This window comes from Ascaphus truei, chromosome 5 (assembly GCF_040206685.1).
Source record: "Ascaphus truei isolate aAscTru1 chromosome 5, aAscTru1.hap1, whole genome shotgun sequence".
Lineage (NCBI taxonomy): Eukaryota > Metazoa > Chordata > Amphibia > Anura > Ascaphidae > Ascaphus > Ascaphus truei.
Window position 1 is genome coordinate 295,092,217 of NC_134487.1, and position 14,622 is coordinate 295,106,838.

Sequence of the window (14,622 nt, forward strand, 5' to 3'; positions counted from 1 at the left end):
TATTGATGCGCATATTAAAGGGGAAAAAAATTACAACGGCAGCTTGGACTGCAGCTGTAAGATGAACTGGTTCCTTACATTTAATATAGATATAATCAATTATATTACATTTAAAATATAAATGATACATATAAATATTCAAGAATATTAAATTTAAAATATTTCCTCAAGAGGAAAGTTTTTGACCAGTGTATCCTATCCGTGCTCCCGTATGGATGTGAAACTTGGACCCTAGATGCGAAGATTATTCAAAAGCTTCAGACAACTTAAAGAAGTATGGAGAGATGCATGCTGGGTATTACCCAGAGAGATAGGGGGAAATGAATGGTTCTGAATGCAAACAAAAGTCTGTGACATCATCACAATGGGGAAGAAATTAAAATGGCAGTGGGCCGGACATATCGCAAGAAGAAATGACCATCATTGAACAAAGATGATCCTCAACTGGATTTAATCGGAAATTAAAATACCAAGACGACAACCAAAAGTAAGATGGGAGGATGAAATTAGTAAATTTGTAGAAGCAACAATATTGTGACAGAGTCACAGTCTGTATGCTAGAGAGAGCTTGCAGGATGTATACTTTCCAACACGCAGGAGGTTAAACTCCTCTGGAGAGGCAAGCAGCTAGGGTGTTCCAGTTAACTGCTAATAGCAAATGGGTTTAAAGGCAGTCAGTAAGCTGCTAGAGCAGAGAGACTTTCCCCAACAGGTCAGGTTTTCAGGATATCCCAGCTTCAGCACAGGGGGCTCAATCAGTGGCTCAGTCAAAGGCTGAGCCTCTGATTGTGCTACCTGTGCTGAAGCAGGGACTAATTGAGCCACCTTTGCTGAAGCACAGATATCCTGAAAACCTGACCTTTTGGGGGGGGGGGGGGGGGGGCTTGAGGACTGGAGTTGAGTACCCCTGCTCTAACCACAATCTAAAAATATTTCGGTTCTATGCAGAAGAGCATTCTCCATCCGTGCACGGAAAGGATTGAGGACATTAGCGTCAAGGAGGTTTAATCTCTAGTAGTTGTCTAAATGTTTTCAGTTAGCAATGTCTCAGTAAAAAAGAAAAAGCGCTAGAAGAATAATCATTTCTTGCTTTGAACCTTTGGTTATGCACCTGCTTTTGCTTCTGCATCTTCAGACAGATCGACCTGCTGTGTCCTGGGTCCCTTCCGTAATAAAGCACAGTTTGCTCTGCCTCTGAGGCTGCGGACATGGTGCCTTCTCCCGTGCGGAGGCTGAGGGAAAGCGGGTGCTTTCCCTGGCCATGCTAGATGGGCCGTGGAGGGCGTACTTAGTGACGTCACGGAGCTGGTTCGCCCTCATTGGGCGAACCACTCACGTGACCTGTCTGTCGTGCTGTGAGATCAGTTTAACTGATTTCTCACGCAACGCGCGCCCGCTTCCGCCCGCACGCCGCATGGACGCGAACACTGCCTTAAGGCAGTCTGTTCCCTAGCGTCGGCACGGTCTGCGGCACCATACCCGAGGCCTTAGAAAACAGCGGACAAGCAGGTGTGCATGCAGTTCTGTTCCCACAGGAGAGCGCCATTTTGTCATCCCACAAAGCGGTCCCTTATAACATTCTTCCAATCTTCTGTATGAGTTGCTGTAGATCCTTAAGAGCCACTAACCAGTCAGGTTTTCAGGATATCCCTGCTTCAGCACACGTGGTGCAGTCTTCGACCGAGCCGCTGGTTGAGCCACCTTTGCTGAAGCAGGGATATCCTGACCTGCTGGTAGTTCTTGAGGACTGGAGTTTGCCACCTCTGTGCTAGATTAACAATACAAAAAAAGTCTGCTGAATTTGACATTGTTACACAAACTCACCGGACGCCTTCATTGAGATTGTAGAGTTCATGGTCTGGAAGTCCCTTTTTCTGAAACACTGCAATTACTCCATTCTGGATACTGCAATGGAAGATATAACAATATAAGCCCAGATCAGTTCCACGGCGAGTCCCCCTCTGTAGCCTGAGAACTGTGTAGTGACAATAGTTGAAGAGTGACGACACTTTGTTGATATTGAAGGGGCGCTGCCCTTTTCCATGTATCACCCTACAGTCCCACTCTGCTTTGAACGAGTGCCCGTAGGAAAGAACGCCTCTCTGTCTGTTGAAGGCGAAGCTTCATCATTTGCTCATCGGGAGTATGTCCTATTGTTACGAGTTCAAGGTCAGCGCCTCTTCTCCATACACACACACACAACCTGGGTTTAAAACCAACTAGTTCAAAGATGGGATATGGGACAGGGGTGAAGGTGTGAGGGAGGGACAATTACTATAGTGTTAAAATGAGGATAAGGAACACATTGATGCGTGAAACTCTACGGCTGCCAACATGTAATGCTGTCTGCTTGATAACTTGAAGTACAGAAATTACTGCTATATCAGCACATATCCTCTAACCCAGGGGTAGCCAACACCAGTCCTCAAGTGCCACCAACAGGTCAGGCTTTCAGGATATCCCTGCGTCAGCACAGGTGGGCCATTTGAAGAGCTGCCTGTGCTGAAGCAGGAATATCCTGAAATCCTGACCTGTTGGTGGCCCTTGAGGACTGGTGTTGGCTGCTCCTGCGCAAACCCATCCCTATCCCAGATGTGCCATTTAATTAACTTTTTCAATGTAACGTGTTCGCTGCCGGCCCCTTTGGTAGTGGAAAGGTCGGTTTATCAGAACTTTATTTAACCTTCCCGACCCTTATTTCCATTAGCGTCACGCGTCGGGCAAGTGGTCGCGATTCGGGATTGTTCCCACCGGATTTCCAGCATCGTAACACCTTGTTAATGGCCCTCTATTTGTTAATGGCCCTCTATTTGTTAATGGCCCTCTATTTGAAGAGCCTCCAGCCAAATAGAGGTTCCTCTTTTTCAGGTAGTATAGTGCAGGGGTGTGCCAACTTTTCAGTCTGCGCCCCACTGCCTGCTTCCCCCCCCCCTGCTCGGCTCCGGCGTCAAATGACGCAGAGGTGTCATCACGTTGCCCTGGCAACGCGACATCATGTGACCCCCGCGGGGTATGTTAAATAGTGAAGTTCAGCTACACACAAAATAAACATAGACAGATAGGTCATTTCTGTTTAGCCTGGGTTAAAGAAGCGCAGAGCCAGTAACCCTACTCACAGACAGCTGTTTCCACCTTTTGCGTCTCAGCACTGTGAGGCTGATTACACTGGTTTTCCCATAGTTTCTGTGGGATTAAAGACGGCTTATTCTGAAGCCAGGGTCACGTTGGTATGAATGGCTCCCGATAGCATTAACACAGTTCCCTTTTAAATCACTCCAAGTCCTGTAATATTTCCTCCACTTTATTGGGAAAAGGTAGCAGGGTACAGATACTTGTGGATGGTGTGTAGTGGTGATTGTTAGTTAGGAACCGGTAAAAAGAGATGGCCTCACCAAGGGTTATAAACAGAGAAAGGTTCTTTACTCACTGTCTCCAGGGTTGAAAAGAAAGTGAGGTGCGGTGTGGGCAAAGGAAAAGTCTAGGGGCAGACCATGTCTGAACAAACAGGAGGGGGGGCAGACTAGCCCATTCTGGTGAGGATCTCAGAGACTGCTGTAGCAGCTCACTGATGTCATGCTCGCAGGCAAGGAGTGCAACATTGTTGCAAGCCACGCAGGCACAGTATGTGTCTGCAGACTCCATGCAGCTGGGAATAAAATCTGACAGGCAGAAACTGCAAAGGAGAGAGGGGGGTGAGTCAGAAATGTGGCTCTTGTTCCATAACACTCCCCGTCTGGTATCTGTAGATACCACTATATGGCAAGCTATGTGGAACATATGTGTAATACATACAACATAACAATATACTGCAAAGGTCCATATTTCCATAGCAATGTGACACCGGCTGGTACCACTGGCATCAAAGTCCTTTGGCCAGGCCTTCCAGTAAGGGAAGCCAGGTGGGTGCGCAGCTCTTGGTTAGCTTGACGCACCACAATGTCTCTTAAAAGTCCACGGCACTGGTAACCAGTTTTTCCCCATCACAGTCCGATTTGGGCATTAGGAGGATAGTCTCTGTAATGGGTCTTAAGAAGGTTTTAACGATCCCATTCTGGGCCACTCGTACTTCCACTTTGCGAACCTTTTCGTCTTCGCTTGGGATAGTTCTGATTATAAGTCCCATGGGCCACTCATTTCTTGTCACCTGTTTATCTTTCAACAAGACCACATCCCCCACTTGGATATCTGGTTTCACTGTTTGCCATTTGTGGCGTTCTTGGAGTGTCACCAGATACTCACGTCTCCAGCGATCCCAAAATGTGTTGGCCAAGTACTGCACCTGTCTCCACTGTCGTTTGTGCATATCCTTAGAGTGGAAGCCTTCGACTGGGGTGGGGACGTTCCCTACTTTCTGGGTCAGCAGCATTGCTGGTGTCAAAACGCTTGGCGATTCTGGATCTGTTGACACTGGGATTAAGGGCCTAGCATTGACTATTGCTGATATTTCGGCCATGAATGTGGTTAGCACTTCGTGAGTGAGTCGAGTCAGGTCGGTTTTTAGCATTATAGAATCCAAGATACGCCTAACCACTCCGATCATGCGTTCCCATGCTCCGCCCATGTGAGAGGAGTGAGGAGGGTTGAATGTCCACGTGCACTCTTGGTCGCGCAGGTATCTTTGGATACTATTGTCTCTATTGTCCTTAGTGTTTATTTGTAATTCCTTGCATGCTCCAACGAAATTGGTACCACAATCGGAGCGTATTTGTTTAACTGGTCCTCTGACTGCAAAGAACCTTCTGAGGGCATTTATGAAGCTTGAAGCATCCATAGATTCTATAACCTCGATGTGTATCGCTCGCATACTCATGCAGGTGAAGAGTACCGCCCAACGTTTGCTGTTTGCTAGTCCGCCCCTAGTTCTACGCGAGATGACCATCCAGGGCCCAAATACATCAAGTCCTACATAGGTAAAGGGGGGTTCTGTATTAAGTCTGTCGACAGGTAGATCCGCCATCCTTTGGTCTTGGCTTTTGCCTCTCAGCATTCGGCACCTAACACATTTGTGGAGATTACTGGCCACGCACCTTTTCATGCCAACGACCCAAATGCCCGCCGCCCTAATGGCGCCTTCGGTGAAGTGTCGTCCCTGATGCATGACTTGTTCGTGGTAGTGGCGCACCAACAAAGTGGCGATGTGATGCCGGCCAGGGATGATAAGAGGGTTGCTTTCCTCCCTGCTCAGTTGGGACTTATTGAGGCGACCTCCTACTCTCATGAGGCCGTCGTTGTCGATGAAGGGATTCAACTTCCAAAGTGGACTGTTTTTGTTAACACTCTTCTTTCCGCGAATGCAATTGATCTCTTCCGCATATGTTTCCCTTTGAACATGACTCAGAACAGTTTCCTTAGCCTTTGTAATTTCCTCTACGGTGCGCAGCTCTTTGCAGATGTGCCAGCCGTGGCAACCGGTAGTTTTACCGTCTGGTGTCTGGCGGAAGGAGGAGGCTATATGCCCGAGATGGGCTACTGTTCGCAGAAGAGCCGTCCACTTTGAGAAGCGTTGGAATCGATGTGATCCGAATGCGTTTTTGTGCGATACATTGGTGAGTACCACGGATACTTGTGGGGGCCTTATCTCCGTATCCTTTTCGGGATCCACGAGTTCAAAATCGTCAACTGGGGTTGGTAGCGTTTCCGCAGGCTGCGCAAGGAACATTGGTCCTGTGAGCCACGACGTATTCTGCAGTTGAGATGCGGGTACTGATCTGGTGGCGTGATCTGCGGGATTTTGCTCTGTGGGCACGTGGTGCCATTGTTCTGGTTGGGTTGACTTCCTGATTCTTTCTACACGGTTAGCTACGTATACGTAGAATCTCCTTTTCTTATTGTAGATGTATCCCAGTACCACCTTGCTATCTGTGTAGAGTTTGACGGCATCTGGTTTGCTGTCCATCTCATTCTCGATAAGCTCCGCCAGTTCTACTGCTAGCACTGCACCACACAGCTCGAGTCTGGGTATAGTATGGTCAGGTTGTGGCGCCAGCTTAGCTTTGCCAAGGATGAACCTGATGTGGCAACTTCCATCCACGTCCGTGGTTTTTAGGTAGGCCACCGCTGCTATAGCTTTGGTGGAGGCATCTGAGAACACGCAAAGCTCTTTGCTGTGTGCGGCGGTGAGAGATATAGGTGAATAGGGGCGTGGGATTTGAAGTTGCTCGAGGGCCTTCAAGGAGTGTTTCCACGTTTCCCACTCTTTCCGTTTTTCTGGAGGTAGTGGGGTGTCCCATTCCTGTTTTTCGAAGGACATTTCTCTGAGGAGGGACTTCCCTTGTATAGTGACAGGAGCCACGAATCCTAGCGGGTCGTAGAGACTGTTAACGGTGGACAGGACTCCGCGACGTGTGAAGGGTTTTTCTTCGATGGCTACCTGGAACGTAAAAGTGTCTGTTTTAAGATTCCAGCTTATCCCCAGGCTCCGCTGTATGGGAGGCGTGTCGGTCCCCAGATCCAAATTCTTGAGATCTGGTGCTTGATCATCTGCGTGGAACGCCTTCATCACTGTGGCACTGTTGGAAGCTATTTTGTGCAACCTTAGGTTGGCCTTTGCTAACATCTTTTGTGTCCTCTTGAGTAGATCTACGGCTTCTTCTTCGGTGGGAACTGATTTTAATCCGTCGTCCACATAGAAGTCTCTTTCGACGAAGCTCCTGGCGTCTTTCCCGAACTCTGCTTCCCCGTCTTGGGCCGTTCTTCTGAGGCCGTAGGCTGCCACTGCAGGTGATGGGCTGTTCCCGAAGACATGTACTTTCATGCGGTACTCCGTGATTTCCTTTTCTATGTCGTCATCTTGGTACCACAGGAATCTTAGGTAGTTACGGTTGTCTTCTCGCACAAGGAAGCAGTGGAACATCTGTTGAATGTCTGCGGTTACGGCGATAGGTTCCTTGCGGAAGCGGATCAGCACTCCCAGAAGACTGTTTGTCAGATCCGGCCCGGTGAGGAGAACATCGTTTAGGGAGACTCCCTGATGCTGGGCGCTGGAGTCGAATACCACTCGGATTTGGCCAGGTTTCTGGGGGTGGTAGACGCCAAACGACGGGAGGTACCAGCATTCTTCGCCTTCTTTCAGTGGGGGCGCCGACTCTGCATGGCCACTGTGGAAGATTTTTTGCATGAAGGCCACAAAGTGTTCCTTGGTCTCCGGTTTCCTTTGTAGGTTGCGGCGGAGCGAAGAGAGCCTAGACATAGCATGGTCTCTGTTGTTTGGGAGGCGTCTTCTTGGCGAGCGGAAAGGTAGTGGGGCCACCCAACTGCCCAATTCGTCCTTGAAGAGCTCCTTATCCATTAACCTCAAGAATTCTTTGTCTTCCATTGATGGCGCCTGTTTGTCGTCGTCCTTTGTTGTCTGGAACACTGTACTCCCTAGGTCATTGGGGTATTTTCTTGCCACAGGCGCGTCTCCGTAGTTCCTTTTGGTCTCGAGCTTCTCGTGGACCTGAAAGTGGTTCGGACAAGGTTTGAAGTGGGATATACGACCGTTTTCCAACAAGTTCGTATGTAGGGCGCCTACGTTGTCGGGTCCTCGTATCCTGTCTATGCATACTTCTCCAACTACCACCCATCCTAGATCGAGCCTTTGAGCGCTTGGGCCGTTGTGGTCCCCATTTCGCTGTTCGCGGATCTTGTGTGCTCTCATGATGTCTCTGCCAAGTAGCAGCAGGATCTGGGCATCTTCGTCTAGTGGTGGGATATGATCGGCAATGGTTTTTAGTTGGGGATGGTGTCGCGCCACGTCTGGCGTGGGGATCTCAGTCCTATCTTCTGCCATGTGATTGCACTCGATGAGTGTGGGAAGGGGCATGCTCACTTTGCCGTCTATTGAGCATATGGTGTAGCCATTCACTCTTCTCCCTGTAGTCTCCATTCGCCCTGCGCACGTTCTGAGAGTGTAAGGAGAAGTACTGTCTTGTATGCCGAACATATCGAAGAATTCTGACCTGACCAGCGATCGGTTGCTCTGGTCGTCGATGATTGCATACATCCGTTTGGCTCTTTGGGGTTGTCCCTCAGGGTGCACTGCTACCAGACATATTTTAGAGCAAGATCTACCGTCGTTTCCTTCTCCGCATACTTCTGTGCATTTGGATGCTACTGACGTCGGGGGGGGGGGTGTCTCCCACTTCTTCCTCCCCGCCCTGCTTTGTCGGAGGGTTAGGGGCTTTGCTTGCTTTGGGCTTCATAGCTTCCGGGTGTAGGGCGGCTATGTGCCTGTCGCTATCGCACTCTGTGCATTTCATAGCTTCTTTGCAGTCCTTGAATAAATGAGTTGTGGAAGCACAACATTTGAAACAGGCTCCCCATTCCCTGAGTAGGTTCTTTCGCTCCTCTATGGGTTTCATCCTGAATCCGAAGCACTTGTTAAGTGGATGCGGCTTTTTGTGGATAGGGCATTCTTTGTTAAGGTCCCTTGGTTTTTTGTCCCTGTCGGCCGTCTGGCTGGGACTCGCGTGGGTCGTAGGGGGCACGTCCGTCCTGTGGACCGAGATGGGTGTTCTGGAGTCCTTGTGCCTTGCTGTTGACCTTTCGTTCCTCGGGTGGCTAACGCTGGATGTGGTTTGCGCCCCTAAGACGAAGCTGGGGTCGTTTCTTGTCTTTGCCGCTTCGCAGATGAAGCTCACGAAGAATGAGAATGGGGGGAAGACAACCTGCTTCTCCCTTTTGTATTTGGAACCTTGTGAAAGCCACCTTTCTTGGAGGTTGAAGGGTAGCTTCTCCAGGATGGGTCTCACTCCACGAGCTGAATCTAGGGCGTTGAGACCTATTAAGGAATGGTCTTTCCTTGCGGACTCCAGTTCTTGCAGCAGGTCTCCCAGATCTCGTAACTTCGAGTAGTCTTTACTCGTGATCTTGGGGAAGCTCTCGATTCTTTTGAAGAGTGAATCCTCGACTGCTTCAGGGCTGCCATAGGTCTCTTCTAGCCTTTCCCACACTAGGTCCAGACCTACTTGGGGTTGATGTACGTTTGCCGTCCGAAGTCTCTGCGCTTGCTCCCTGGATACGTTCCCCAAGAACTTAACTAACAGGTTGAGCTCTTCCCTTGCTGAGAAGTCCAAGCTGTCGATCGCGTCTTTGAACGTGAACTTCCACGTCCGGTAGTTCTCAGGGCGGTCGTCGAAGCTGATGAGTCCTGCGTGCACCAAGTCGCGCCGGATCATGTACTTGGCTATGTCTGTCAGACCTGAGACGTCGGCGCGTTTGCCCCGTTCTGAGGTAGTTGCTGGGACGGTCTGTGCGGTCGCCTCTTCCTTGGCGTGGACGCGTGATGGCTGCTGGCCAGTGTGAGGGGCTGTTTTCTCCCGCGTGGGTGTACCTGGATTGCGAGCCTGTGGTGGTGCATCCGTGTGCGCGCTGGCGTGCGGATCACTATTGTGGCTGTGGCTATCCCAGGCAGCACGTGCCATTGATGGAGCAGCATCTTCTCCTCGTGGTCCTGGCGAGTCTTCGGTATCTGTGGAGTCGCCCCATCCGTGTTGAGATGGTGCGCTTGTGTTCACACTGAAGAGGCTCCTTACGTAGTCTTCAGTGCGTCGAGCTGGATCCTCTGAGGCTATCCGTCTGTACGGTTGCTCCCCGCCGTCCTGTTGCGCGGCTGCTTCTAGGACTTCGGCTTGGGCTATGGCGGCAGCAGCTTCTCTTTCTTGATTTAGGGCCTCTAGGTTGGCGTCCACCTCTGCTTTCTTCCGTGTAGCGGTGGCAGCGGCTGCAGCGGCGTTGGCAGTGGCGGTGGCAGCGGCTGCAGCGGCGTTGGCAGTGGTGGTGGCAGCGGCTGCAGCGGCGTTGGCAGCGGCTGCAGCGGCGGCTGTCTGCTCCTCCTCTTCCAAGCGGGCCCTTTCTAATTTCATGGTCGCCTCTTTCTGAGCGTATGCGGCCCTGGCGCGTGCGGCCTCTGCGGTGGCTCGCGCCTTGGTAGCGCTAGTGCTTGCGCTGGACGCGTTGGATTGTGCTGATCTTGCTGACCTGGATGAGTGTCTGGATGCGCTGGAGCGCTGTGACGCGGTCTCCAGGAGGAGCTCTTTTCTCACGCTTTGCGCATCTGTGATGGCGGCCCGCACGCGGCTGTCACGTGCAAGGTCAATGTTGTTTTGTAAGTCTCTTTCTTGCAGGCTTTCACCGGTGTTAGCCCTGGCCAGGTAAGTGGCATATGCCTCTGACAGTCTTTGGTAGCGTGCGTGATCAGTCTTTAATTGAGTTATTGCCTGCTCGAGCTGTTGTACAGAGTTGCCAGCGCCGGCGACATTGCATACCCCAAGTGCGGTTGTTTCCCAGGCCAACTCTAATTTGGCGCGGTGCGCTTCAATGTCAGTCTCATATTTTTCGCGGGCCTTTTGTGTCAGTGTGACTGTCCGTTTAGGCCTTGCGCCTGCCTGCGCCTGTTGTAGTTGCGCGGCGGTCTCTGTGTCTGAGAGATCGCTTTCCTGCGTGATGTCTGGTGAGGCTCTGAGTTCTGCCATGCTGTAGGTGTGTGTAGGCCTTTGCCAGTGCGTGTGGCGTGCGGTCTTTTACCTGTCAGCGATGGGCGTCTGTCTCAGATGATGCCGAGCGGTGTCCTGCAGCGTGCAGCGTTGGGGTAGCTGTACTTACAGATGTCCGTTGGCTCCTCACTGTGGGGCTGAGCAGCGGGTGGACTCAGACAGAGAAAAAGGCAGTTAGTAATTGTGAGAGGAGCACTGCTTGTTGCAAGGCTGCTGCGCAGCTTGCTGTATAAAGCTTGCTGCCCTGTCTGGCAGAGTGAAGCTGCTGCTTGTCCTGGGGTGCAGAGACTATTCTGTATAGCATAGAGTCTTTGAGTAGTAGCTGCTGTGTGATTCCTTTGTGTAGTATTAGCAAAGTAAGGCTGCTCACTGTCTTTGCATAAAGCTGTGGTAGTTTGCTGTGTAGAGGCTTGTGGCTCTGTGTAGCAACGTGCTTGTGCAATGTGGTGAGAGACTGCTGTTTATTTATTTGCTACGTAAGCTGCTCGCTTGTATCTTTAGCATAAAGGCTGTGGGTAGCAGCTCCTCTGTGTGTATTTCCCAAGGCACACGGTCCTCTTTTTACTATTCTGAAGCCAGGGTCACGTTGGTATGAATGGCTCCCGATAGCATTAACACAGTTCCCTTTTAAATCACTCCAAGTCCTGTAATATTTCCTCCACTTTATTGGGAAAAGGTAGCAGGGTACAGATACTTGTGGATGGTGTGTAGTGGTGATTGTTAGTTAGGAACCGGTAAAAAGAGATGGCCTCACCAAGGGTTATAAACAGAGAAAGGTTCTTTACTCACTGTCTCCAGGGTTGAAAAGAAAGTGAGGTGCGGTGTGGGCAAAGGAAAAGTCTAGGGGCAGACCATGTCTGAACAAACAGGAGGGGGGGCAGACTAGCCCATTCTGGTGAGGATCTCAGAGACTGCTGTAGCAGCTCACTGATGTCATGCTCGCAGGCAAGGAGTGCAACATTGTTGCAAGCCACGCAGGCACAGTATGTGTCTGCAGACTCCATGCAGCTGGGAATAAAATCTGACAGGCAGAAACTGCAAAGGAGAGAGGGGGGTGAGTCAGAAATGTGGCTCTTGTTCCATAACACGGCTCATTGCCGGAGGGCCCCAATTTCCAGGGAAGTGGAGACATTCCCTCACAATTTATTATGGCGCATTACCAGTCAAATGTTCTTAGATTCATGGAGATTTGCATGAGATGGTCTTTGAAAAGTATGTCCCATACTGGCCGCTCGGCTAATGATGGCATCACACTTTTTTCTAGGGAGGTGAGCGTTTGTCGACTTTTTGTAAAAAATAAGAAAATAATTATTATTTTTTGGGAACATCTGAATATTCAATTTTTTCAAAATATTCTTTACATTTTTCATAATTTTTTTTTACTATTCTCCCCCACATTTTTATTTCTTTGCGAATTTTCAAATAGTTCCCATTTTGTAACTTTTTTTATTTTTGCGAATTTTCAAATATTCATTTTTTTTATTTTAATGGCGACCGCTTTTTTTTTGTACTTCAAAATGCCGGGAGGAAAAAAAATTCATATGCGCAACGAATACAAAATTCAGCAAAATAATTAAAAACTGGGAGGTGACACTTTCGTCCTTGGAAAAGCTGCTTCCACATTTTTTTTTTATCACATAAGAGATTAAAGATAATAAATAATCTTCTGAATGTGCTGGTTACCATTTAGAGCAGGGGGGGGCAACTCCAGTCCTCAAGGGCCACCAACAGGTCAGGTTTTAATTATATCCCTGCTTCAGCACAGGTGGCTCACCGAAGACTGCACCTCCTGTGCTGAGGACTGGAGTTACCCACTCCTGATTGACAGTTTAATAGAATGAGATGTACTTATACTTATCAATCATCACTATTGATCCTGTAAAACATATCACGTCAGTCAGTTCACATGGGTCTTAATTGAAGGGCTAATCAGCGTTCAGATTCTCCAGCACAAAGAAGTCTCTAGAAGCCGGGGAGTCTCTTGCAGTGAATGCAAAGCAGTTTGATGCATTGAATGCTACACGCCACACTACATGCCCGGGCAGCTGGGAAATCCTGTCCCAGGGAAAGCCTGTGATTGAACATTGGCTAAATATAAACCTCGAGGTAACCTCTGGCCGAGCGGGGCTCTGTCTTCCCTAATAATAGAGCACGGTGCAAAGCCACATGACCAAGATGCAACGGCACAGAGAAGAGTAGTGCAAATAATTGGGGCCGAGCTTTGAAACATGACATCTTGTTCATCTCTTCAGCAGAAGGGCTGTCACGTGCCGGTTTCATACACACGCACACACAAGCGGCATACCTGCGCAGAACAATACACCAAACAAACGTACTGTCCATACACTGCCATTAAGCCCTTTACTGCCGCGAGGGATAGCAAAGCAATTGAGTTGCCGTCCCCCTGTGGCAGTGAAGGAGTTAATGAGATTCACAACAGTGGCTTTTTCTAGAATCTGTGTGTGTGTGTGTGTGTGTCTACCGGCTTAATACACACTGCCCTGAATGTGGAAGGTCACTGGGCTACAGTTATTAATCCAGTAAATCACAATGACATGGTAGGCCTTTAATTGACATTTTATACCAAGCTGAAAGAGATGGATTAAAATAGCTTAGATTCCGAGTGAACTTGGTGTAAAGCTCTGGGCGCTTTGGTACCCGACTTGGAATTTTTCCTCTTTTAACCCTCTGATTAATATTCATTATTAAGTGCCTGTGCCTGCTCATATGGTATGTTGTTTGGGTTAAATATTTTCCCGCTGAATTTTGCAGTTCAGGCTTGGGGTACCGGGGTTTAACATTCCCCCAGGGGAAACAAAATGGCCGGGGGGAAAAAAAATCGCTCAGAATCTGCAGGCCAAAAGGAAGCTGCAAAGTTATCGGTTGGGGTTTGCTATTGGATGATAATGGCGCCCATGTTGATCTTTACATGAAGAGCACCAGCCCCGAAAAAGGTCATTATCTTGGGAACTGGGGAGTCCCCAGAGCTGAAAAGAGCCCGGTCCAGTAGCTAGCAGCCTTAGCATCAATTTCTTAGCGATAGTGCTGCTTGCCTAGACAGATATAGGAGGCACAGGATCGGAATGGGCTAGTTAGCAGTGCGACAAAAATGCACAACTCACACACAAATATAACACACACGTGTGGATGAATGTGTCTGCACGGGGAGCACGGTCTAGGACATTTGGTCGAGGCCATTTTGCCTTGACCAACTGACCGCCAGTGCTTCTCCGTGAAGGTAAATGCCTAAGCTTATCCCTTACCCTAAAAACCCGTACCCTAAAACCCTCTACCCCAAGCCCTTACCCTAAAGATTTCCTACCCTAAAACCCTCTACCCCAAGCCCTTACCCTAAAGACTTCCTACCCTAAAACTCTCTACCCCAAGCCCTTACCCTAAAAACCCCATACCCTTAAACCCTCTACCCCAAGCCCTTACCCACCCAAAAACCCTGTAACCCAAGCCCTTACCCTAAAAACCTCCTACCCTAAAACCCTCTACCCCAAGCCCCTACCCTAAAAACTTCCTACCCTTAAACCCTCTACCCCAAGCCCTTACCCTAAAAACCCTGTACACTAAAACCCTCTACCCCAATCCCTTACCCTATAAACCCTGTACCAAAAAACCCTCTACCCCAAGCCCTTACCCTAAAAATGTCAGGGTCCCCAATGGGACCATGACATCACTGAGAGTATATAAGGGGAGGGGAAAGTTCGAGAAGGTTAGGTTCCAGGAGGACAAGAGTAGAGGAGCCTCGGGGAGAGTGGATAAGTAATGTTTATAAAGTAATAGCATAGACCAGGCCCCAATGTTTATTATGTTGTAGATAGGGAAAGTACCCTTTAAGTCAGGATCCCATAAGAAGATTAATGGAGTCCAATATAAGCTTTGAAGTATGCAAACGGCATGTCACAGAGGACCTCAGTAACGAGGACTCCTCAGTGCCGGCCGATCGGCTCTAACCACAGATCTGCATTAACAGTCCTCTCCGGCAGCAGGGAAGTGGCAGTTCCCACACTGACAGAAGGTACTAGGGTCACTAATCTTGACAAAGGTCAGTGAATTCGACCCTTTGTGGATGAACTTTTTTTCTATGTAGACCTCTGGAGTGCCAGTTCCTTCTTGTCTGTGGAGGATGTGTCCTGCA

General features: G+C 49.3%; 1 protein-coding gene across 4 annotated transcripts in view; it reads right to left on the reverse strand.

Annotated features, from left to right (window-relative positions):
• Positions 1-14,622, reverse strand: part of PRR5 (proline rich 5) — an 86,352-nt gene that overhangs the window by 34,682 nt on the left and 37,048 nt on the right. For all 4 annotated transcript variants that reach the window (XM_075602762.1, XM_075602761.1, XM_075602763.1 and 1 more), the window contains one exon: positions 1,825-1,905. In XM_075602762.1, the coding sequence (XP_075458877.1) occupies positions 1,825-1,905 (81 nt within the window). The remainder of the gene's footprint in view (positions 1-1,824; positions 1,906-14,622) is intronic.